We start from the raw sequence: 26357 nt of genomic DNA, 5'->3' as shown, positions 1-26357 counted from the left end.
TTTCTCAACCATGGAATTTCTTAGTTAACTAATTTCTTTTTCCTCAAAAGCCAACAGATGAAATTTGTTAATGCTATAATAGCCGAAGGGTACTCTGATACTTAATAAATATTTACCATAGATCACAGAAGGTAATGTCTACTGGTATTCTTAGAAATTAATTGTAGTATGCATCTATTCTGTGTCCTCTTGGGAAATAGCTAAAAGAAATCCCCAGGAGCTTTGGTGCATAAAATTTGCTGTAAAGCTAGGTTTACCACCAAATGGATCTGTTTTAGATGTGGGCCACAGGGGTTTATCATCGGGAAGACCAAGTAGAACCTGAACACATTTTACTGCACTTGTGGAATCCAGAGTCCACAGTGTCCAGAGGGCTTATTCATTCAATAGAAAATTGCTAAGGCTTGGTGTTTCTAGAGCTTTTTTTGAGGGGAAAAATGGTTGTGCTTTTTGCCAGTCAGGTCATGTGAGATGGTAGTCTTTTAAAAAATTTCTATTTATAAAATTATAATAAAAATTTTCTCTCAAACTTTAGAGCATCTTTTAATTCATATCATATTATTTTATTTCAAGACAGAATTAAAGAAGTGCCCTTTTAGAGGTCGAGCAAAAGTGCTGTGGGATTATAAAGTCAAGTCATTTGAAGGCTTGGGTCAGCTCTATAGAGGCATTTGAATTGAGAATGGAGGAGTGAGTAGATTTCCATATGGTAGAGAGAACGAAGCACACTTGGAGCTAAGGGAACACTAACCTGAGCAAAGGGTCTTCATAGTGTACAGGGAAGGATGCAGTGGGGACTGAGCCTGGAGGCTTGATCAGCTGATACTGAGAACACCGTGCTAGGAACAGTGCGATGAACATCATGCTGAGGAGGTAGGGGGATATTCTGTAGGCTTTGGAATTTTTTTTAAGAGAATGATATCCATCCTATGATAGTAGGAGAACTCTGGACGAATGGAGGTTGGATTAGAAAGAAAAGGCCCATGGTGATTGAATGTATCTAAAGATTCCTGGGTTACTATATAATCTTGAAACTTTTTTCCTTCTGTGTTTTTTAATGAATTTTTATTTTTCCGTATGTAGTTACTAAATTTATTTTAATTAAATTTATTTAATTAAATATTAAATTTAAATATTAATTTAAAAATTAAAATTTAAAAAATTTTAGATGTTAGGTACCTTGCCTTTTCATTATAAAGAAAAGTGCCTTTGTCGGGGAATTAAAAAAAATAAGAATCATGAGTAAGACCATTTTTTCTGTTATCAAAATTTGGATGTGGTAACTTGGTTGTTTCTGTAACTTGTAAATAGACTTGAATCTTTAGTATTATTAAGTGTGGGCATTTCTCATTACTAAATACATATAACAAAGCCTTCAATGGAAAAATCAGCAACTGTAAGACTAGTTTGTAATTATAAAAGACCAGTTATTTTGGTAATTTAGGCTGCTGTCTACAATTAGTTAAGAGGAAAGTGGAAAATTAGAGTATGAGGATGATGTGTTTCCTCTGATCAAATTTGTAAAGTGGAAATAACCCTGAACCAAGGAGCTAGAGGATTTGGCTTATAGTTCTGCTGCTTGTAACTTTTAAATTATGCAACTCAGAGAATCTTGTTAACTTCTCTGAGTCTTTTCTTGTAAAATAAAAATAAACTGTTCACCTTACAAGGAGTTTATGAGACCCAAGAGATTTAAGAATGAGAAACATCAGATTTTATTGCTGATATAAAAAAAATCACATGCATTATCTCTGTCCTTCCTAAAACAGTCTAACTTGTATTTCTTATCTTGGCTAAAAGTTGGTTAAATTCACTATTATTCACCCAACATCCTTACGTTGTACAAAGCCAAAAGCCCAGAAGTCTACCTCGATTCTGCTTCTTCCTTCATTTCCCAGGTATAATTGGTTAAAACATTTTACTACTTTTACTACTTTTCTCACAGTTCTGCTCATTAGCTCCATATTCATTACCTTGAATTGAGTCTTTTGTGTTTTTCGCCTGGACCTTTGCAATAGTTTAATAATTGGAAGCCTCTGTCTTCAGTCTCTCTTCCTAACAAACATTTGAATGGCACTACTTTCCAGGTGCCATTTAAGCACTTTATAAATTACAACTCATTCAATCCATCTGTGTAATCCAGTCACCTTCCATAATGCCACCCAGTGATCTCTCTCAAATCTGGCCATTTTTCTTACCTTCTTAAGTCTTTATCTGGCTTCCTTGCCTGAGGTTCATACTCCTCCTTCCCCTTCTCCTACCCTGTAATCTGATGACACTTGCCTGTTGCAGTTCTCTGAACAAGCCATGCAGTTTTACTCCTCCGTAACTTGCATATAGCCATTCCCGGTGCTGGGAGAGCCTTTCTTTCATCGCTATCCACCTGGTGAATGCCTTCTTTTGGCTCAGGGTTATGCAGGATGTAACCTTTTGCAACTGAAGCACTAACTGCTCCATGATTTCTGTCATGTTTCTAGTTATTTGTATAAAGTTCATCTTCACTCCCTTTTTTGCTCTTTATTCATCTCTGTATACTCCATACCTACTGTGAAGTCTGGATGCTTAATAACTGATGTCAGTGAGGGAACTTCGTAGATGGTTAGGCATATCTGTTAAGCCTGTGCTCTTAACCGTGATGTTAACATTGTACAAGACAATGTCAGAGGCATCATACTATTCGTATCACTTTGGTATGAGCTGATGTTAGAGAGCTCCTTGTTAGTTATAGCTGATGTTAGTTATATTACAGCACTTAAAGCTTAGAACTTATAGTACACTTGAAAGATAGAAGATGTACTTATTCTGGCTATAGAAATACTCATATCACTCTTATAAGTAGGAAATGGAAGTGGCCCTGGTTATATATAGACATAATTAGATTTTAAAAAAATCAAAAACAAAACCTTCAAAAATTTTCAAAGGGCCTTTGCCAAGACTGATACGCATTCCCAAACATTAGGGATAACACAGTAGATGTTAGTGGAATCAGTTGTATGTAATAGAACTTTTTTCTTCCTTAATGATACATTTTATTTTCCCAACAGAAAAGTACGAAAGAAACTCTTTTACATCACAGGGAATATAAAGTAATATGACATCATACCATCTGATGAGAACTATAGGAAGTTGGACTTAGGTTAGAAGGGAAATTGCTGTTGATATTATTTTGTTTGGATCCAACATTTGCACTAATTCATAGTGTGTAGTATACCTGTTATAGTCAGGGTTCTTCAAAAAAACAGAATCCATAGGAGATACATATAATGAGGGGATTTATTTTAAGGAATTGGCTTATGTGCTTACGGAGGCTAAGAAGTTCCACAGTCTGCCATCTGCAAGCTTGAGGCCCAGAAAAGCTGGTGGTATAATCCAAAGACTTTGGAGCCAGAGAGGTGTAGATTCTGAGTTTGAAGGCCTGAAAACCAGGAGTGATCAGGGCAGGAGAAGATGGATGTCCTAGTTCAAACAGTCAGGCAGAGGTCAAACTCAGTTTTTCTTCTATTCATGCCCTCGGTGGATTGGATGATACCCACCCATATTGAGGAGGGTGAGCTGCTCTACTGAGTTCACTAACTTAGATGTTAATTTCTTCCAGAAACACCCTCACAGACACACCCAAAAATAATGTTTAACCACATATTTGGGCATCCTGGGGCTCAGTCGAGTTGATGGACAAAATTAATCAATCATCACAATGCATTTTGTTTTAAGAAGGGAACATGCAGAAGAACTCCAGCATCTGAACAAAGGAAGTGGCTACGAACCAACCACACAGATCCTGCTGGGTGTTCTGATCTTGCCATACTTTTAAAGGTATCAGTGTGGAGGCAATGGAAGAGATCAGATTTTCACAGGTCATTCTCAGTCCATGAAAGATAGCAGTCAGTTAAAGCAGTAATGTTCAAAGTATGAATCAATGAATCATAGCTTCTTATCTTAAAGCAAATATTGAAAGCATCTTCATTCAAAATAATATTAAAATGCTTTGAGCTGTTTTTTACCAATGAACAGGGCTCCGTTCCCCCTCAGCATTCATATCCTAATTGTTACTTATTTTATAAAATATAATGATTAGGATGAAGATGCTTATAGCCAGGAGGTGTTTTAGTTATACCCGCTATAGGAGTGATTCTCAAAGTGGCCTGCACCCTGCAAATCTGAGTCTTTAGGGGTGGTGCCCAGTAATGTGCTTGCTTGCTTGCTTCCTTTCTTTCTTTCTTTTTTTTTTTTTAAAAGATTTATTTATTTTACAGAGAGAGTGAGAGACAGAGCATGAGCAGGGGGGAGGAGGAGGCAGAGGGAGAGGGAGAAGCAGACTCCCCACTGAGCAGGGATCCCCACGTGGGGCTCGATCCCAGGCCCCTGGGATCATGACCTGAGCCAAAGGCAGACGCTTAACCGACTGAGCCACCCAGGCGCCCCAGTAATGTGTTTTTTTAAAAACAAGCTTCCAGGTGACTCTGATAGACCTTGAACTTTGAGATGGACTGGTGGTAATTACAATGAGAGATAGCTGGCAACTCTAAAACTACTGGTACACGGTTTTAAATTTGTTATAACCTGGGAGGTTTATTTGAAATATAACTAAATCATTGTTTCTCAAACTTTAGGTCTTGGGTGGGGTTGGAGAAGTTGCCTTTGTAACAATTTCCCAGGTGCTTCTAATGTAAACATAAGTTCAAGAAACTGCTCTAGTATTTGACAGCATTATAGTAAATCAGGGTTTTCCAAATTATATTTCTCTAGGTGTCAATAGAGATGTTCTTAGCACAAAAGGATTTATGGTCAAATAAGCTTGAAAAATTTTAGAAAGTTAAAAAAGTTTTTTTGTTTTTGCTTTTGTTTTTAATAGCTCCACTTTTCAGAGCCTGGAATGGAATACTGTTTGGGGGGACATATAGAAAAAGGTGGCTCTTGTCCTCTGGTTTGTTCTAAGACATGGCTAAAGAGGTGCTGTTGGACTTGTGTATAGTGGGGCACACTCTGTGTTATTGGTACTCTGAGTTGGGGATTAGCTGGTCTCTCTTAGATACCTGTATTACAGTCAGGTAATGAACAAAGCCATCTTGGTTCTACTTTTTTATTAACTGCTGCCCCCAAACACTGCAAATTTCTTTGGAGCATTTATCATGGATAATGAAGTCTGTGCCTTAGACATTGGTATGTGGCCCATGGATTTATTTTGGGGAGTTGTGGGGAACTTTTTTTTTTCCATTTCTGTTCTGTAAAATCAAGAATTCTGGGAAAGAGAAAACAAAATCTTTTAAACAATTTAATAGTTATCACTATTTTTGAGTGACTAATTTTATTTAATCTTCACTGTAACCCTTTAATGGAGGTATTATGATCTTCATTATTTGTAGGTAAGGAAGCCGAGGCTAGGACAGGTGATATAACTTGGCGAGGCTGAGCCCTGAGCCTAAGTCTGTTTGAGTCTCCAAACTCATAATTTTTTTTTTTCTTAGTGATTTTGCCTTTCAGTTTTATTTAAGATCTGTATTAGTGCATTGGATTGTTTACTGTGGGAAATACTCTTAAGACTGAAGATAGATGTGGCTCAATTTCAGTTTTGTGTCTAAGTAGTTTTGTGTTTTTGGGAAAGTCCGTAATCTCTCTGGGCCTCACTTTTTTTCCTCCATTAAGTTTATAGTGCTTTCCAGACCTTATTCCCAGAGTATTAGGAAAATTTGTGAGTGTGTGTGTGTGTGTGTGTGTGTGCACGCACGCGTGCATGTGTGTATTCTGTATAAAGTACCATCTGTAACTGTATGGGAAGAGAGCAGGTAATGGTATTCTCATTTATAATAATGAGCTTTCCCCAAACTTCGGCAAGTTTAAAATGGTATCAATGGGAGTTACTTCTGCAAGTATTTTGGTTGCTGTGAAGTGACTAGCATGTGACAACAGTGTGACAAGGTGCAGAAACGTCATCTCTTGGGTGACTTGGAGCTGATGGCATTACAGCAAATCGTGGAATTTAGGCTCTCCTGTGCCAGGACCAAAAAGCTAGCCTGATCTCCAACAGGACAGGACTTTTAACACCTCTGGTGAAGAAAGGGGAGGCGAGAATTCACTCCTTGTCAGTTATTGCCACTTGCCTTGTATTTTCTTTTTATTTTAAGTGGTTGGGGTAAAAATCTTCTGGTAGGATTGGCGAGATTGACTTATTTTATCAGCCCTTGTTCCAAGGATAAGAATTCGGAATGTGAAAGTAAGACTACCTAGGTGATTTGACTGTAGTTGAAGAAGAAATTTAAAAATGAATTTTAAGAATGGTGCCACAGTAATTTCTGTTTCCTACAGACCCCAAAGGAAGGAGTGTATCCTTCGAGTAGAAGTTCCAGACTGGTACGTTGTTTTTTTTGTTTGTTTGTTTGTGTGTGTTTGTGTTTTAATTTTGCTTCTTGGGTGTTTTTCTAGCTACTGACTTAGATTTTTCTTTTCTTTGTCTTCTTTCCCTTCCTCCCTCCTTCCCTCCATACTGCTTTATAAAACTGGAGTTTTTATACCTCAGAATAAAATTACTTACAATATACCTCAGAAATAAAATTAAAGAATAAAGCCTAAATAAAAACTTCATAGAGCTGATTGACTAGATTGATTCATCATTTTTGAGTGAGTATATATGCTGGGATAGGAGTTGTGGTGCCAGAATCTAGGAGAAGGGTGGGCAAACAGATATTCTTGTTCTCTAAACTTTAAAATACTTAATGGTCATCCGACATGTATTTTTTATTTTAGAAGAAGGACGAGATATTATATGAAGTTAATGTACTAGTGAGGACAGTATATTTTATTTTCTATTGCGCATCTTATTCTGAAATGTCAGAATGTTCTCTGAAAGTCACAATGTATGTGAAAGCTGTTTTCTGGCTTGATCTCTGATACACAGCTTTGTGTAGCAGATAGTTGGGAATTGCTAAATTATTCACATTGACAACTATGGCATTTAGGTCAGGAAGTAGACAGACGGTCACTAGGGGGATACTGGCTTATGGATAGACAGGTTGTACCCAAGACATTACAACTAGGTCATTCATTCTAGCTATCTTAAAAGTTGAGTTTGAGGATATTTCTACTTTATTCTTGCACGATGGTGTGAAGTGTTGCTCATAAGAGTGTGTATGTCCAGCTTAGGGTGGGGTGAAGGGGTATCAGGAACACACTTCAGGGGGTGGACTGTATTATTGAAGAAGGGACCCAGGTTTGCCCTCCTACTCTCAAGTGAGTAACACTCTTTGAGGAGCTGGGCCAGAGAGACAGCAGGTACTGTCTAGGGCTCTGCATGGTACTTCTTTTTCAGAAAGACATACATGACCAGATCTCCCTCTATTTGCTTCTCTCTAAAGTCTAAAGACTCAGCCTGGGCCATCTATTGGATTCAAGACCCTCTTATGGCCCCTCCCCCCCCAAAAAAAAGTTTCTGTGGCACAAAAAGCATCTAACTCTATAGCTCTAATAACTTAGTGAAAGTTTGAATGCTTGTGTTCACAGAGTGTGTGTTCCATGTAGAGTAGATAGGAAGTAAATGGGTAGTAAACAAAACGAAAACCAAACAACAAAAAAAGATTTTATCAAGGTTAAAGTAAAACTCTTTTCTCCAGAGCTTCTAAGTCTTTAGTACTAAGAGGACCCAACTGCATTGTGAATCGGCAGGGGAGGAGGGGCGGTTAGAAGTAAATACTCTCTTCACTTTCCACAGTCCTCTTTTGTATGGTATGGAGGGTGTTTATTCTATAGAGAATTTTCTCCCCTTGCTATCCCTTTCTCAAAATACAGTTTGAAGTGATAGAATTGATTATGGTTTCAAGATTTTAAAATCTTTCTATATATATAGATGTAAATTTGAAGCCATGGGTATAGAAGTTCATGAATTGTATGGAGTTGCAGCTTTATTGTGTGTGTGTGTGTGTCAAAAGTCCAAAATTTTGGTATTATAGCAATATGGATATTTAATATTATCTATAGCAGTGTTTGAATTAGCTGGGGAAATATTCATTTCTACAGAAACTGGCCAAAAAATGAGAAAAGTAATAATTGTTTTAGAGAAAGCACAAGAGTTTTCATTTGCTTTTGTTAGGCTTTAACTAGTTCACATAAACTCCACTTTATCATTTTTCTTAGGAGGAATAGTTACCTGTAGTCTTTTTTTTTTTTTTTTTTAAAGATTTTATTTATTTATTGGAGAGAGAATGAGAGAGAGAGAGAGAGAGCACAGGGCGGGGAGGGTCAGAGGGAGAAGCAGGCTCCCTGCTGAGCAGGGAGACCGATGTGGAACTTGATCCTGGGACTCCAGGATCATGACCTGAGCCAAAGGAAGTCGCTTAACCGACTGAGCCACCCAGGCGCCCCAGTTACCCATAATCTTAAAAGTTTAGCATTTTGGAACTTGTGGTATATTGGTGTTTTTGAAATTGGAGGAGCAAAATTGTAGTACTAATTATCTCAAATGTGTTCTTGGTGCACATTGTCTTGGAGATAATAGCAATGGTTTAAAAATACTGTTCTCATTTATCTATGCTGAAAAATAGTATTTTTAAAAGCACTGATTGGAGAGTATGTCTGTGTTCTTTTGAATGGTGATTTTTGAGAATTGGGCCATAAACTTCTGGAATTAAATGCAAACACCAGAACTTCAAAATAACTTGTCTTTTCTAAAATAGAGGGAACAGAAACCAAAGACTTTAGTGCCATCATTATTTTACTCTCATGACCCATAAATGAGCAAATCAAAAAACAGAATATAATCTTCCTTTTAAAAAATTAAATGTTATTGAAATTTAACGTAAGTCTAAAGTAATAAAAACAAAAAGATATAGAATTTTTAAAATCTAAGATGCTGTTGATTCTGAGGTAAATCATTATTTTAAGTACCACCAGAAAATAATAGGCCACTAATTAACTATGACACAATGCTTTTTAATACTTAGAATTTTTTTTTCTTTGTCTGGCTTATTTCACTTAGCATAATATTCTCTAGGTCCATCTATGCTGTTGCAGATAGCAAGGTCTCATTCTTTTAATGTCTGAGTAACATTCCATTGTATATATAGACCACATCTTCTTTATCCATCAGTTGATGGACACTTGGGTTGCTTCCATATCTTGGCTATTGTAAATAATGCTGCAGTAAACATAGGGGTGCATGTATCTTTTCAAATCTGTTTTTGTTTTCTTCTAATAAATAACCTAGTAGTGGAATTTCCGGATCATATCATATTTCTATTTAAACGTACAGATTTTTACATGAAAATAAGAATCTTAGTTGCTTGTTTTCATTGCCTTCTCCATACACAATACTTTTGTTTCAATACCAATTAATAGCATAATCTTTTTGGAGACCTTGTACACATCAGTTAAGTCAAGACTAAATCAACAATGTATAATTTTCCTTTGCACACAGATAACGAACATCTGTCTGCCTGACAGGGGTTGTACTATATAAGAAACCATCCTAATTTCAGAGACTATGAAATTAAGAAAAAAATTGTCTAAGAATCAATGGAATGTGATATGTACTTGTGTTTATATAGTTTTGTCAAAATCAGTACCACTTTTGCCTCATCTCTCTGGAGATGTTCAGTGGGAAAAAAAGGAAAGGGGGAGAGGACTTCTGATTTTTATTCAGGAGCATCCCTGGCTCTTCCTGGTATCACCCCCCTCCCTTTATAGGAAGGCTCATGATCAGGTTCTGGAGGATTACTTTCAGGGTTTCAAGCTGGTCTGCACTGCCTCTGACATCATCCCCTCCTTTATTAGTTTTCTGGGCTTTCAGAAGTGCTCCTCCCCCAGTGCCCTTTCCCTTGACCAAGAGACTTTGTCATTTTCAGTTTACTTGAAAAATATTTTCAGAAGCATTTGTTGAAACTGAAACTACCCTTTGGGAAGGCGAGCTTTGTCACCAGCTATTTAAATTGTCATCTTTGCTCTGAAAAAAGTTTTGGATTTGGAGTTGGAAGACATGACTCTAAGGGCAAGTCACACCTCTGGGTATCAATTATTGTCGTGTAAACAATGAGTAGTTAGGTGATCTATTATTTGAAAGTTCTGCAGATGCTTTCCTAAGGCCGTGTGGGCTAACAGTAGGTGGTTGTCCTAATTATGCCATAATTTCTTTGGACCACTGCAAGGGTCTCAGATGTGAAGAGTAGTTTTATGACCTGAATTCTGTTTACTCAGCTGTGAGCCCTGGTAGGGTTTCCTTTATCTAAAACATGTACCAAAATGGATGCCTTATTGTATTTCATTTGTACATAGGGGATACCTTTCTAAAATTCATTCAAAGAAGCTGTACTAGGAGGTTTTGACTATCATTAAAATGAGATGATATATGTAAAGGGCTTGTTACGTGTCAGAGTGTCAGAAAATGTGATTTCCTTTCTTCTCATCTGATTTTAAAGACTCTCTTTTTTTCTTTTTTGGAGAAGGAGGTATTCACTAAATTTGTTGTCTACTGTGTCCCTTTAATTCTCAGCTTATTTGCAGAGCAGATTGTCTTGTCTTGTGTCCAGGAACTGAATCTGTTCCAGCTCATGTTATTAAACTACCTCTGAAATCCCACGATTTCCCAATTTTAAAATACCAAAATACTTGAGAAAAGAGTTGGATGGTAGATAGCTGATGTCATTTACATTAAGGAGCACCAGGCTTGCTCCCCTCACATTGCAGGAGTTGATAGTGTGAAATCAGAGGGCAAATAAAGATGATCTACAGCTCCCTAAAATTTGGTAACTTTTTTTTGCATGAGAAAAGTAGTTTATTTCTAAATTAAACTTATACATGGTTCAGATGATTTATTCATTAAGCAAACACTTTGGTAAGAATAAACTGTGTGCCAACTGTCTGGTAGGCACAGTTCTCCTGGTTTTCTTGCTTATTACCTCATTTGTTTAAAAATATATATATTTTTAAATCAAAGATGGTTTCAAGAAACCATAATTTTCTAAAACATATTCCTTGGAAAGGAAGGCACCCCGTGTCTGAGCACCTCCTCCTCTCTTACATGACTCAGTGATCCAGGGAAGTCGTCTTGAGCATCGTCTTATCTATTTTTAACATATAATAAATGAAGATAGGAAGAACCTGGTTTAAGCATCATTCCTGGGAACATACAAAGCTTGGCAACTGGCAATGCTACTTTTCTTTTTCAGATAATATAAATGATCTTTTTATTAGCAATGATGGTTTTACTTTTCTAAGTTATTAAGAATTGAGTGTTCCCCTTGGATTCTACTTTGTTGCCACTTTTTCATATTTTCTCCCCATTGTGTAGTATTAAGGAGCAGGTAATGTTTAAAAAAAATAATAAACCTGGGGAAAAATGTCTAGAGAGAGCTCATTGGTAAGTGTTTTGTACTGGTCAGAGCTTCTAGATTCCACAATGAGGGAAGTATTTAAAATTATTGAAGTAATTCTAATTGGTGGATATAAGTAACCAAAACTTCATGGTGGAGACTTTCAGCTTTTTATATAGGTTCAAGAGAAGAAGCATCCTAATTATTATTTTCAGGTATCTTCTAGTCAGGTTGCTTGGTGTGTTTAGACTAGAACATAGTCATTGACTTTTCTTTTTAAATTTATCACAATTTGATTAGGGCACTTTTAGTGAGCAACTGTTTATGTGCCAGTCCTTGGACTAGGCATTGAGATAGAAATGTGATGAAGATCTCGATTCAGCCTAGAAATGTCACAGACCAACCTGATGGGGACAGTAGTAGAGACAGTATGCATAGTATGCAGTGGATCCTTGTGCCACAGGATGACTTAGGGGATTGCTGGAGTCTGGGCCTTGGATGATGCTGAGGGTCACGGGATCATTCCCAGAAGTAGGGGAGGAACTGAAAAACTAACTTTGGAAGCTAACATGTGTCTAAGATACTAACAGTCTGGCTTGTTGTTGTTTTGTTTTTGTTTTTTAATTGTTGCACCTCTTCTGACCATAGCTGTTTGAGAATTGGAGTTGATTTGGGGGCTTTTGAGTGAGTGACTGCTTCGGATGTACAAGTGAGTTCAGGCCCCACCTCTTCCCCTTGCTGTCTCCTCTCTAGCTGTAGTGTCCTCTCTGTGCTGTCCTTTGGACTTGCCAAACACAGTCCTGCCCAGGCCTTAGTATTCGTTTGGAGTGCTCTTCCTGAAGATACTTTGCGAGGACACATCCCTTACTTTCCTTCAGTTTTCCACTCACACGGCACTTTCCTGGTGCCATGAATAAAACAGCAGGTCTAGCCTCCCCTGTTTCCTTCCTGGCTGTATTTATCTTCAAGGCATTTATCACTATCACTGTCTGAATGTTAGCTCCATGAAAGCAAGGACTTGCTCTTCGATGCTTTATTGAACACTTAATATTTACCTTAGAACAGTGTCTGACTCATAACAGATATTCAGCAGATATTTGTGGAAAGGTAAAGGGGAGGGACACAGAGAGGGAGATCTTCATTTGTTTATTATCTGTCTCTTATTTGAAGTTAAAACTGTACAAAGGCAGGACTTTGTACTCCTAGCACCTAAAGTGTGTCCAGCACATATTAGATGCTTTAATAAGTTATTGCAGAGGTAATTATGCACATTGATGTGTACACTTAATTAACTATACTAAGCATGTTTAGTCATATGGATGTCCCTTAAGAAGTAGACATTTTTGTTCTAATATGCCAGTGTTATACCAGAAGTATAACATTGCCACAGAAGAAAGGCCACACAGCATATTGTTTAAGAGCTTGAACTTTCCAGATCAAACTGCCTGGCTTGAGCTCCTGTGCTAGCTTTGCCATCGATTAGCATTGTGACCATGTGAAATTACTTTACGTCCCCATGTCTTAGTTTGCTCCTCTGTTAAGTGCATGATAGTACTGATCATAGGGCTGTTAAAGGGGTTAGGTGAGTTAATATAAAGTGCTCAGAATAGTGTACAGAGCACAGTAAACATTCTAGATGTGCTTACAAAATATATTAAGACAAAAAATGTATATGGATATTCTTGCTAACTCATTCATCATAGGCAATAAGGAGTGGAAGAAAATCCCTTTTTATTCCCATAGCCCCAGATGAGGATGATCCCTTTGTTATGTCTCCAGATGAGCTGGAATAATGTAAAGAGATGAAAGCAGGAAGTGACTGAGATAAGACTTTATTTCCTTAGGGAATGATCTTCCTGCTTTCTTTGTGCTGATCTTACTACACTGTTGTTAGGAAGCACATTTTTTCTCTTTAAAATTAAACACAAAATTTGTTAAGCGAATCTGAGAAACCTCTATCAAATACAGCAGCTTTCAGTGTACTTGCAATAAGTGGCACTCAGGAAAAACTCAGTATGGAGAGGATATGCTGACCGGCCACTGTAGTAGGAATTGCATGGAGTTTGTGAAAGCGAAAAAGCGAAAACCTGCATCATCTGGGTCATGCCCCCCCAGGAGTGTGAAACTCTAGAAGGGTGAAGAGTAAAATTATATATTGAAAATAAATGCCTCTAAAGTAAATGCAGCCTGTTTCATTCACTTGGTGTTTGGGCAGTTTCTGTACCTCTGCTTTGCATGCTGGTGCCCTCTCCTGGAAGACTACAGAAGGTATTTGTAAGGTGAAACTGCCAGAAGCTGAGGGGCACTGCAGGCCAGCTGTGCAGTTCTGAGTGCTCCAAGGAAGTGCAGCAAGAACTGTGGTGTGGGGCAGTGAAAACAGGTATTCATAAAAATTTGAAGAGAGGGCAGAAAACACTAATAGTGATGATACAAATTGGATATATCTAACCATAGAAAGTATTCATAAAGCCTCTTGTTCTTCCGAAGATGGAAGAGTTAGAAGAGAAGAGGAAGAGAGACAGAGGAGAGTACAGAATTGATCTAATGTTCTCTAGATGGATAATAATATTTAGTACCTGGACCTGCAAAAGTGTGTGTGGGGGGTGTTTGATCAAGCTAAATTTGTATTTACAAGTATACTTTTGAGGGTTCTAATGTTTCGTTTAGGAATGGGATACTTACGTTTAGTAAGCTAATTTTAACTTACTTATCCCTAATGGTAATCACTCTCAAGTAAATTACATTAAAAAGAAATTAAGTTCTAAGTTGAGACCTCTAGCAGGGGTTGATTAAAAAAAAAAATCGACTTGAATTAGGATACATCTTCTAACTCTAGACACTGCTTGCAAGATAGAAGAGGGCTATCTATCCCTGACTCGCTTTAGGTGCCACTTAACCTGTGTGCTCAGAGGGAAGCAGGGATTCACAGGATTGGTTTAGGTACACCAAGCCTTTTTTATTTTCTTTTAAATTCCAGTATAGTTACCATACAGTGTTATATTAGTTTCAGGTGTACAATATAGTGATTCAACACTTCTATACATCACCGTGTGCTCATCACAACAAGTGCGCTCCTTAATCCCCATCACCTATTTAACCCATCCCCCCACCAATCTCCCCTCTGATAACCATCAGTTTGTTCTCTATAGTTAAGAGTCTGTTTCTTGGTTTGTCTCCCTCTCTTTTTTCTTTCCTTTGCTCATTTTTTTGTTTGTTTCTTAAATTCCACATATGAGTGAAATGATATGGTATTTGTCTTTCTTTGACTGACTTATTTTGCTTAGCATTATACTTTCTAGCTCCACCCATGTCATTGCAAATGGCAAGATTTCATTCTTTTATATGGCTGAGTAATATTCCATTGTATATACATACTACATCTTTATCCATTCATCAGTCGATGGACACTTGGGCCGCTTCCATAATTTGGCTATTATGAATAATGCTCCTATAAACATAAGGGTGCATGTATCCATCTGAATTAGTGTTATTGTATTTTTGGAGTAAATATCTAGTAGCACGATTACTAGATTGTAGGATAGTTCTATTTTTAACCTTTTGAGGAAACCATATTCTTTTCCAGAGTGGCTACACCAGTTTGCCACCAACAGTGCAAGAGGGTTCCTTGTTCTCATATCCTCGCCAACACTGGTTGTTTCTTGTGTTTTTGATTTCAGTCATTCTGACAGGTATGAGGTGGTATCTCATTGTAGTTTTGATTTGCATTTCCCTGATGGTGAGTGATGTTGAGCATCTTTTCATGTATCTGTTGGCCATCTGTATGTCTTCTTTGGAGAAACATCTGTTCATGTCTTCTGCCCATTTTTTAATTGGATTGTTTTTTGGGTGTTGAGTTGTGTAAGTTCTTCATATATTTTGGATACCGACCCTTCATCTGGTATGTCATTTGCAAAAATCTTCTCTCATTCCGTAGGTTGCCTTTTAGTTTTGTTGATTGTTTCCTTTGCTGTACAGAAATTTTTTATTTTGATCTAATCCCAATAATTTATTTTTGCTTTTATTTCCCTTGTCTCAGGAGACATATCTAGAAAAATGTTGCTACAGCTGATGTCAGAGAAATTACTGCCTGTGCTCTCTTCTAAGATTTTTATGGTTCCAGGTCTCACATTTAGGTCTTTAATCCATTTTGAGTATATTATTGTGTATGGTATAAGAAAGTGGTCCAGTTTCATTCTTTTGCATGTAGCTGTCCAGTTTTCCCAACACCTTTTGTTGAAGAGATTGTCTTTTCCTACTGGATATTCTTTCCTTCTTTGTCAAAGTTTAATTGACCATATAGTTGTAGGTTTATTTCTGGGTTTTCTGTTATGTTCCATTGAACTCTGCGTCTGTTGTTGTGCCAGTACCATACTGTTGTGATCACTACAGCTTTGTAATATGACTTGAAGTCTGGAATTGTAATACCTCCAGCTTTGCTTTTCTTTTTCAAGATTGCTTTGATTATTCAGGGTCTTTTGTGGTTCCATACAAATTTTAGGATTGTGTGTTCCAGTTCTGTGAAAAATGCTGTTGGTATTTTGAAAGGGATTACATTAAATGTGTAGACTGCTTTGGATAATAGAGACATTTTAACAATATTTGTTTTTTGGATCCGTGAGCATGGAATGTCTTTTCATTTTTTTGTGTCATCTTCAATTTCTTTCATCAGTGTTTAAAGTTTTCAGAGTACAGGTCTTTTATCTCTTTGGTTATGTTTATTCCTAGGTATCTTATTATTTTTGGTACAGTTGTAAATGGGATTTTCCTTTTTAAGTTTTTATTTAAATTCCAGTTAGTTGTGGGGTGCCTGAATGGCTCAGTCGGGTAAGTGTCTGACTCTTGGTTTTGGTTCAGGTCATGATCTCGGGGTCATGAGATCGAGTCCTGCATTAGGCTCCGTGATCAGCATGGTCTCTTGTCCTCTCCCTCTCACTCTGCCCCTTCTCCCTGCTCATGTGTGTGCACGCCTCTCTCTCTCTCAAATAAATAAAATCTTTAAAAAAAAATTCCAATTAGTTGAGATTGTTTTCCTAATTTCTCTTTCTGCTTCTTCATTATTGGTATATAGAAATGCAACAGATTTCTCCATGTTGATTTTGTACCCCGGGACTCTACTGAATTTGTTTATCAGTTCCAGCAGTTTTTTGGTTGGAGTCTTAACGGTTTTTCTGTATAGAGTATCATGTCATCTGCAAATAGTGAAAATTTGACTTCTTCCTTACCAGTCTGTATGCCTTTTATTTCTTTTGGTTGTCTAATTGCTGAGGCTAGGATTTCTAGTACTATTTTGAATAAAACTGGTGAGAGTGGACATCTTTGTCTTGTGCTTGACTTTAGGGAAGAAGGCTCAGTGTTTTCCCATTGAGTTTGATATTCACTGTGGTTTTTTCATAGATGGCTTTTATTATGTTAAAGTATGTTCCCTCTAAACCTACTTTGATGAGGGTTTTTTTAATCATGAATGGATGTTCTCCTTTGTCTGATGTTTTTTCTGCATCTATTGAGATGGCTTTTATCCTTTTATTGATGGGTACACCAACTCTTGATATGACACTATTTAACAAACTGTTTACAATAGTAAAATTGTAGTCATTATCCATGTAAGGATTATCCACTTAGTGGAGTATCTGTTGCCAGTTGTGTTGGTTAGAGTTCATACATACCCTCACTGGCAAAATCCTTGACCACTTTCTGTTGCCCAGTGAATGTATAGTAATACTAATTCAATGCAGTAAAAGTGTAGACAGATGATAAATTTTTGCTTAAAAATTATTTATTGTATTCTAAAATGTGCGAAACATCTATTAATATGAATAATTAGAAGATGGTTTAAGATTCAATTGAAAGTAATTCAGTGCTTCATATTTTTTAAATTAAAATTGAGCATTTTTTTCCCTCTGTGGTATGAAGGGACAGAATATAGCACCTCTATTTATTTATTTATTTTTTTTAAGATTTTATTTATTTATTTGACAGAGAGCGAGAGAGCACAAACAGGGGGAACAGTAGAGGGAGAGGGAGAAGCAGGTTCCCAACCAAGCAGGGAGCCCGATGCAGGGCTTGATTCCAGGACGCTGGGATCATGACCTAAGCCAAAGGCAGATGCTTAACCATCTGAGCCACTCAGGCGCCCCAGAATATAGCACTTTTAAAACATTATCTTTTAGTTATAACTTTTCCTCAATAATATAACCATAGTGATAGAAAACTGATCATTTTCAAGTATCAGATAAACTTAAAAAACTAGAAAAAATTTAGATAATTATGATTGAACTTATAATAAAACATGTCTTGAGTTATCAGATGGTTATTTGGGAATTTATTGCTTTTGCATTGACTTCTTTTGTTTAATGATAGATTGTACCATTGAATGGGCCTCAGTAGAGGGAAGCACCAAGAAATAATGTTACAAGAACTACAGAAAAGCAGCCATTATCATTAGTTTTTTTGTTATACAGAATTGTATGTGACAATTATTTGTTGTCTCTTTTTTTAGTTGGTAGGGATTTCAGAGAGAAAAAGCAAAGATGTGCTAGTTGAGGCAATTTTGGCTTCTAAAAATTTGACATTCCTTTTTATAAATTGTCTTTGGAAGGATAGACTTGATTTCATTCTGTGTTATTGTAAATACTCTAAGGATATTAAACTTTCTTCCTTATAATTGTATTGCATTTGGCAATAATAGCATCCTTGACTAAATCCCAGGAGTGAGGTTAGTGGGCTCTAGCAGTTCAGTTAGTCCCTTTTACATGTCTTACTTTTCTCATGTGTCATAGGGCCAAATAGTACCTCCTTCTTCCTCAGTCAAAGGAGGGTGTGTTTTGATGAGTTTATGCTTTATTTGTGTATGTATACATTCATTTATTTAGAGTGTTAATGCCTTCCTTCAAATGAAATTTTTTTAAATTAGATAATTTGAATTTGGAGAACCATGAAGGGATATAATATCTTGGCATGGGGGATAAGCTACTGTTTTTCCCTGTAGACATGTGGGTGTATTGTCTAAATTCAGACCACCCTGTTTCCCCAGAGTGTGCAGTGCATAAGCACAGTCATTAACAGATATGGTCAGCTTCAGACTGTCTACTTACGAATTTACAGGGATATGGAATGCAGTTGTCCCTTTTATTTCCTTTTGTCAGGGTAGAGAGTGATATAGTGCCATTAGAGATTTTTAATGCCATATAAAGGCAGTGAGGTAACATGGCCAAAAGCGGTATCTCATGAAAGATGTAAACTCAGAATACGCAGTGACATTTTAATAGCATTCCAGGAAAACAAGTTAGTCCATCTGTGAATGATTCACTCTTCCTTTTTTGCCCACTGGAATTGGGATTCACTGATTCGTTCACCGAAGCTTCTGTGCAAATAATGAACATGTATATGTTTTTGCATCACTTTCCTCCTTATTTATTATCAAGCTAGACATCTAGTAATAGTTGCTTTCCAAATGATTGATCTCATATTTTTATAATGTAGTTGTATTAAAATTGCCTTGATAATATTGCAGCAAAATTACATTCTCATTTGAGAGCCAGCCAAAAGCTCCAGTTTAATATGAAAAATCAAAACAAAAGAAAAAAGAAAAAAAAATAACCCTGCATCATCTGGATTATGCCCCCAGAGGAGTGTGAAGCTGTAGAAGAGTAAAAATACCAATTATTTATTGGAAATAAATGCTTCCGAGGCAAATTTGTAAGTTTGGTCAGCTTCTGTAGCATTGCCTTGCACGTTGGTGCCCTTTTCTGGAATACTGACTGTAGGACTAAGTAAAATGAATGAGGTTTTAAAAATATCCTGAGCCAGAACCTCTAGGTGACACTTATTACAGTTCTTCATTTGTAAAGACTGAATTACGTTATCCATGCCAAACAGAACTAGCCATTAGGAGTTTCTATAGTTAGATTTTATCAGTGGTTCTCTATAATTATAAAGTCCCTGAAATCATGTATAAGTAAAATGCAGCCCCATCTAGAGAGATGTATTCTATATAAATGTCAAAAGTAGGCTCATTTGAGGCAGTTTCTTTAGAGAAGTCAAGTATTAATTTCTACTGAGAGCCAGTTAACATTTGTGTACCATACAAATAGCAGTTTACATTTAATAAAATACTGCCTCATGTAATAATCTCATGTGATCATCCAAATAACCAAGTAACAATCTTAAAGATGTAAGGAGTAGTAGTAGTAGTAGTAGTGGATTTTCCATGGGTTACAGTGGTGCCTCAAAATCCTGATAATACATCAGAATCATCTTGGAGCTTAAAAAGAAAATGTGAAGACCCACCTCAAGCCAACAGTCTGAGAATTCCCTGGAGTAGTCGGTCTGGTGATGGAAACTAACATTTATTGTTCACTATGTGCCAAACACTACTAGGTAAACGTTTATGTGGATCTTCTCATTTAATCTGCACAACACCTTGGGAAGTTGGTATTGTTCTCTCCATTTCATAGAAGAAGAAACTGAGGCTCACAGAAAATAATGAATTTACCCACTCTGGTGACTGATAGCACCAGTGTTTGAACCTTGGCAGTCTAACTGGAGCTTTTTGGCAGATACTTGCTTTTAGCATCTTCTACATTAATAATTGTTACTGACAAACTAAGCACTTGCATGTAGAATCTCATTAATAAATGAAAGGAGACCTCCTCATTCTTCTGCTGTAATGGATTTGTGTTCAGATGAATGCACTGCTAGACATACTTCTTTGTCACACATTTCTGGGTTCCTTGGGCATATTGGACATCACAGCCCTTTACCAGGTGATCGAGCCACATGAGTGGAGGGGACTGCTAAGGTTGTACTGAGTTCCCATGGGTAGTGGATAGTTGCTGTGGCTACTAGACAGCTCTGCCTGAATATCCTGTGGACCCCTTACATGATTACGTATATATTATTACCCCTCTGTCTCCTGTTTCTGTATGTGTGTGTGCTCGCGTGCCCGTCACACACTGTTACACGTCCCATCTTCTTCCTCTTGTATTTGTTACCTTGGTTGGTGGCAACATACTGTGCCCAGCTTCTAAGTCAGAGTTAGCTTTCTGCCCTCCCTTGGAACACAACTCCACACACATTCCAAATCACTCATTATGTTTTTTCAATTTACTTTTTGTAAATATCTTTCAGAGCAGAGCAGGGTTTGTTGTTGTTTTTTTTAAGATTTATTTATTTATTTGAGAGAGAGAGAGAGAGAGAGAGAGAGAGAGCACGCACGGGGGAGGGGCAGAGGGAAAAGGAGGGAGTCTCAAGTAGACTATGTGCTGTGTGTGGAGCCCGAGGCGGTCAGTCTCACAACCGTGAGATCATGATCTGAGCGGAAATCAGGAAGTTGGTCAGTTTACCAACCGGGCCACCCAGGCGCCCCTTGGAGCAGGTGTTGTTTTTTGGTTTTTGGTTTTTTTAAAATATTCACATGAATTATCTTTGAATTCCGGTTCTTGTCTCCTAGCCAGAGTATTTTGATAGCTTTCCTAGCTGATTTCTCTGCCCTCAATTTTGTCTCCCTATAGTTTTTCCCACATGGTACAAAGAAAAGTGATCTTATAAAAATACAAGTCTGGTGGGGTGCCTGGGTGGCTTAACCATCCGACTCTTGATTTCCACTCAGGTCATGATTTTAGGGTCGTAAGATCGAGCCCCGAGTCCAGCTCTGCCCTGAGCATGGAGCCTGCTTAAGATTGTCTCTCCCTCTCTCTTAAAATTAAAAAAAAAAAAAAAAAAAATCCAAGTCATCATTACCATTTCCCTTCTTTAGACCTATAGTGATTTTCCATGGGTTACAGTGGTGCCTCAAAATCCTGATAACACATCAGAATCATCTTGGAGCTTAAAAAGAAAATGTGAAGACCCACCTCAGGCCAACAGTCTGAGAATTCCCTGGAGTAGGCCCCAGGCACATGTCTTTTCTGAAAGACATTACATATGCTCATATTCCCATATCTCCTTGGATATCTAATGGAGATCTCAAAGTTAATGTAACTAAAACGGAACTTCTTTCTCTTAAAACCTGTGCCAACTTTGGTTTTCCTATGTTAATTGATGACAACTCCACCCTTCAAGTGGCTCGGACCTCCCATGACCACTTTATAAATAAAAATATATCTGCCTCTCTCCCCAAACTGAGATTCTTGATCTCTCTTTCTTTTCTATTTTTCTTCCATAGCAGTTATCACCTTCTAATGTAATACATGTATATGTATTTTTTTCATTTATTATAGTTTGTTGTTTATTTTTAGCTCTCCTGGGGGTAGAAGCTTTTTCTTTTGTTTACTGAAGTATTCCTAAATAGTAAGCACCTAAACACATTGCCTGACACATGGCAAGGAATTTGTTAATATTTGTTGAATCAGCAAAAACAACCATACCAGAAAATGACTAGCAGTAGCAAAATTAATAGTAGTAGAGGATATAAAGGACTTGAGTACTGAAGTCCCATTGTCCATGTCCAGCTCTGTGCCTCAGTTTCCATCTGTAAAATGGGTATACAACTATCTACTTTATAAGATTATTGAGGATTAGATGAGACAATCTCTAGGAAACACTTATCTCGGTGACTGGCACAAAGTAAGCGCTTAATCAGGGTTAGATGCTGTTAGGTGAATGGGTACCACTGGAGGTACTGTAGCTGTTATGAATAATTTCTCATTTATATTTCCTCCAAGATTAGATGATGTGCTATCTCTGCAATGCCTGAGAAATAAATGTCCTACATAATGATGGCCAACAAGATTTCCTTTCCTTTCTCAAAAGTGATGTTATATACTTCAGGATTTTAAGTGTATCTTGCTTACTATATCCTTAGAACTCTTTTTGACTGACGTTCATTCTGGCCATGAAAGCTAATGCATTTTTACCAGTTTTTTTCCTGAATCTGTTGCTTTCAGGCCTTTATATCTGTATTTTCAACCTGAAGAGTGGTGCCAGGGTCATATTGCACCCTCTGGTCCTTTCATTCCACTTTCCACTCTTTGGGATTCTTCTGACTGGCCTTTACCTAGCTTATACAGTATAAAATTGGACTAGGTGCTGTTTGTTGTTGTTTTCTATGCACAACTCCCCCGGTATACTTTATAAATGCGGGGGGTGGGGGAAGCTTTGACACCTCAACCTAGTTTACTTTTTTTTATCCTAGTTTTATTACCTCAATTCAATACAAATTTAAAGAATTTCTTAAAATTTAAATTCAAAGTAAATATGAAACCAGGCTATCTAACTGGTACCCTGTGCTGATGTCAGTCTCTTCTAGAACATTCCAGGATTGGTCATAATGAATTAGAAAGTTCGTGCGTGCCATGTGTCATTGATAGTATAGCATAGAAGACAGTGGAGAAAGTGGACAAAGCCAGTTGCTCAGTTCTTGCATCCTTTTAGCAGATGGCTACTGAATAACTTCATCCTTCTCTTGTGATGTGGATACAGAGTGAAATTCAAGATTGTAGTAGGTGAGAGAGATGGGACTTTCAAAAGAAGAGCTAGAGTAAAGGTAATTTATCAGCTGCTCTGAGAATGCAGCAGGAGGGAGTTGGAATATGATTCTTAAAAAAGTTATCTCATTTGTGTTCTTGTAGGGTCAAAAAGAATTTGCAAAATTTGGGGCACCCCAGAAATTTAGGGTAGGGGTAACAAGAGGGGCAAACGGAGCAAGATGGAAAAGGGGTATGAGAGCACAGCTAATATTGCCGTGTGACCCAAGCATGAGGAAAATGGTAGATGATAAATCTAAATGAGCCATTGGGGTCAGCTTGTGAATGGTCTTATCTGACATGCTACAGAATATGGATTTTTATCTTGTGTAGGATTTTTATGAAGGAGGCATATTATTACATCTGTGGTAGCAGTATGTAGGCTGGGAAAGAAGGGTGAAAATAAGAGGAAAGAGTTTTTCCTTTGTATTTAGAGGACATTAGAGAAGAATCAGTAGGTCATAGGCAACTGAGAGAAGGTCTTAATGAAACTATAGAACAATAGTTTAATAAGGAATAAAAATTACGTAAGTAAGTCAGAATAAACCCATGCTGTGGGTTGTGAAACACGCTACCAATTGGCAGTTAGGGAACACCATTATTGGAATTCTTCAAATAAGTTTAGAACAAATATTTTGGGAGGTTGGGTTACCGGGTGAACCTAGGTAAAATATAAGATGACCAGTTAAATCTGAATTTCAGATAAACATTGAATGATTTTTTTTTTTTTTAGTGTGTGTTCTGTGCTAAAAACTTTTTTTGTTTGTTTATCTGAAATTCAGATTTAACTGGATATCCTATTATTTTTATCTAGAAAAACTGGTAATCCTAATATTATAAAAAGGTTATGAGAATGCCGGGTGATCAGACTCAATCTGATCCTTCTTTTGATGATAGTGTTACCATATGTGTTTGAGGGTATGAGGTACAGGCCCCAGTGAAGCATTTTCTAGAACACAGGAAGAACCTTTTGGGGAGTCTTTTTACATTTAAGTGGCTATTAGGAATTTCACCTTAGGAAATTGTAAAGTTACTTGATCAAGAAGAAAAGAGAGACTAGGAAAAAAAAAGGGAAAATTCAAACTACTGAAAGCATCTAATATTCAGCAGACTAGATGGACAATGTCTTGTGTATTCCAGGAAACAAAATGGGGTGTCATCCCTCCTGAGAGGGATCATCCAGTTTGCTTTATCAAGTGTGAGCAAGGCTGGGCTGCCATTGTTGTTTATGCTCTTAATATACAGTGGCTCTTGTGTTCTGGCTCCTGTTTTTATTGGGGCTGTAAAAACATTACAAAAACCCCAACAGTAAGCACTCTGCCAAGAAGGTGAGGTCATAGTAATATGACTTCACAGGGAGCGAGGTCCTTAGAAGCCCTAGTGGACCAATAGACACTGGACTTGTGGGGCAAAGAGTGCTGAGAAGGGGCTTATAAGGGGATGTATGTATGGCCCAGCCACCCTAGGCTCTGAGATGAGTTCTTTTTGGTGTCTGCCTTATTGCTGGTGAGTTTGTATTGCCATTATATTGCCAGGCTTTCTGATTTAAAAGGAGCAGTCTCTGTTCTTGCTCAAGTAATCTCATAAATCATGAAATGGGACAGAATGAAGCCATCTAGGAATGGAGGTATTTATCCTCACTGTATTCCTTATTTTTTTTTTTTACTGAAGGTTTTGTCAAGAAGATCCAGAGAAGTCTGATTTGTACAGATGTTAAAATTACCTCCTTTTGAAGAATGTGGGGAGAATGAGGTGAAATAGACTGGGCTGGGCAAGAGAGTAGAAAGAGGGGGCAAGTAGAAAGAGTGGTGACTGTCACCACTACACTTTAAAAAAATATATGCTCATTAGGGTAAGTCTCTTGTATTTGAACAAAATCTTTGCAGTACTGTATATGTGGTGTAATTATACTATTTACATGGAGTGATTAAATATATGCCATAAATATGTCATGAAAAATGAGCAATAAGTAGCAGTTTAATTGAAAAGAAAATGCTTTCTTTGGCATTTGTTTTTTCTCCGTGATAGCTACTAGATAGAGTAAGAGAATGCATGCAGACAAAACTGCAGGGATTTTCTTTTATAATTATAAAAATTATTTGATTGTAACTAAAATAGTTCTTGGAATAAATGTTTTACATTTCCACCACGAATGCAGGAAAACACAAAGTATGAGTTGCCCTTTAAAAGAATTTTCTAATACAAGTTTACTTACTAGAGGTTTGCTGTATATAATGATTGAATACTCAAGTTTTCTGATAGGATAGATTTCATAAAACTGGCTGGTAACTCTGTAGAGGAAGGTTTAGGATGAAAAAATATTTAAAGGTATTTGCATGAAGATCTCATCATAATGAAGCAATTTATTTTAATTGGTATCTATTTCTGTTGGAAAATTGTTTAAGGTGGCTAATTGTTTAAAGAAGGGTTACCAAATATCTTAGTTTGCCTGGGGTAATTCCAGTTTATGTTTGTTGTCCTGGCATTGACTGTGGCTTAACATTAGACTGACTTTAAAAAATGAAGTATTATCATTAACAGCTGCAGTAAAGTTAAGTCAGCCTGGGTTTGAAAAGCCTCCAAGTTGGTACTTCTAGCTTCTCTGCAGTGTCCTGTGGGATGTGTGAGTTGACGTGTGCATTGAACAGAATAGTTGAGTCTAAAAGACAGTGTGGGATAACCTCTCTCTTTTCCCTCCCCTTATAGCTCTCTTTCAAGGACAGCATGTGGAATACTTGCTGATAAAATGAGCTTGGAGAGGAGTTGTGAGGGGCAGTTATCTCCCTCAAGTCTGGCAGTGGTTGGGGAAGTCTGGGACTGTGCAGTTCCTAAGTGTACTGGCTGGGCAAACAGTGATAGTGTACCTGCCAGGCTACCACTTAGTTGGTGGTAGGAAGTGGAAAATCATAAGGTAGAATAAGTGACAAAAATAGATACTGAATAGTTCTGCTTAAAAAAATACATTTTTTGCTATAATGATTTTTATCATTTATTGTAAGTTTACAACTAATTTTTTATTGGTGATGCCTTTTTTTTAAACTTTGTAACAATTATAATCTCATTTAATTTTATCATCCTGATCCCTCTTAAGAGTATCTTGGGTTAGACAATAAATGGATACTCTACTTATAATTCAGGCCAAGTTAAAGAACTATGTGACAGAGCAAAGACATGCAAAACTAGGCCTATGGGCCCGTTCAGCCTAGCCTGGAATGGTTTTTAAGTTTTAAAAGGTTGGAGAAAAACAAAAACAAAAACAAAAGCAAACAAAAACAACAAAAACAAAGAAGCATGTGTGACAGAGACCTTATGTGGCCTTGCCTGAAATATTTACTATCTGGTTCATTACAGAAAAATTCTGTGTCTGGTTTAGAGTCTGTGGTAAGTGTGTTGGAAGGCTACTTAAATGTGGTAGTTTATCATGAATGTATTGTTCCTTAGTTACCAAGTTAAAGTGAGGATTTGGAAATTACTGCGTTATTGGTGTGTGTGTTATAAATGCATGATGTAGCATTCTGTAGCCACCCGCAGGCTGACCCCTTTGAAGGGCAGAGGCCTCACGGTGAGGTTTGTGGGGCTTACCGAGACCCTTTCAGGAGGT

The 26357-nt window shown here is 37.3% G+C and overlaps 1 protein-coding gene across 6 annotated transcripts in view; it reads left to right on the top strand.

The window, feature by feature from the left end:
• The window catches only part of PSD3 (pleckstrin and Sec7 domain containing 3), a 602311-nt gene that overhangs the window by 207626 nt on the left and 368328 nt on the right, over positions 1 to 26357 (top strand). For 4 of the 6 annotated variants that reach the window (XM_032413271.1, XM_032413273.1, XM_032413274.1 and 1 more), the window contains one exon: positions 6304 to 6348. The exons of 1 other annotated variant lie outside the window; for it this stretch is intronic. In XM_032413271.1, coding sequence (XP_032269162.1) covers positions 6304 to 6348 — 45 coding nt within the window. Of the gene's footprint in view, positions 1 to 6303; positions 6349 to 24063; positions 24263 to 26357 lie in introns of those variants that run through there. One more of the 6 variants, XM_032413277.1, reaches the window with a different exon arrangement.

The sequence above is a fragment of the Phoca vitulina genome, unplaced genomic scaffold (genome assembly GCF_004348235.1).
Source record: "Phoca vitulina isolate PV1807 unplaced genomic scaffold, GSC_HSeal_1.0 scaffold15, whole genome shotgun sequence".
Classification (NCBI taxonomy): domain Eukaryota; kingdom Metazoa; phylum Chordata; class Mammalia; order Carnivora; family Phocidae; genus Phoca; species Phoca vitulina.
The sequence above is the reverse complement of the archived record's forward strand: the minus strand, read 5'-3'. Positions and strand labels throughout refer to the sequence as shown.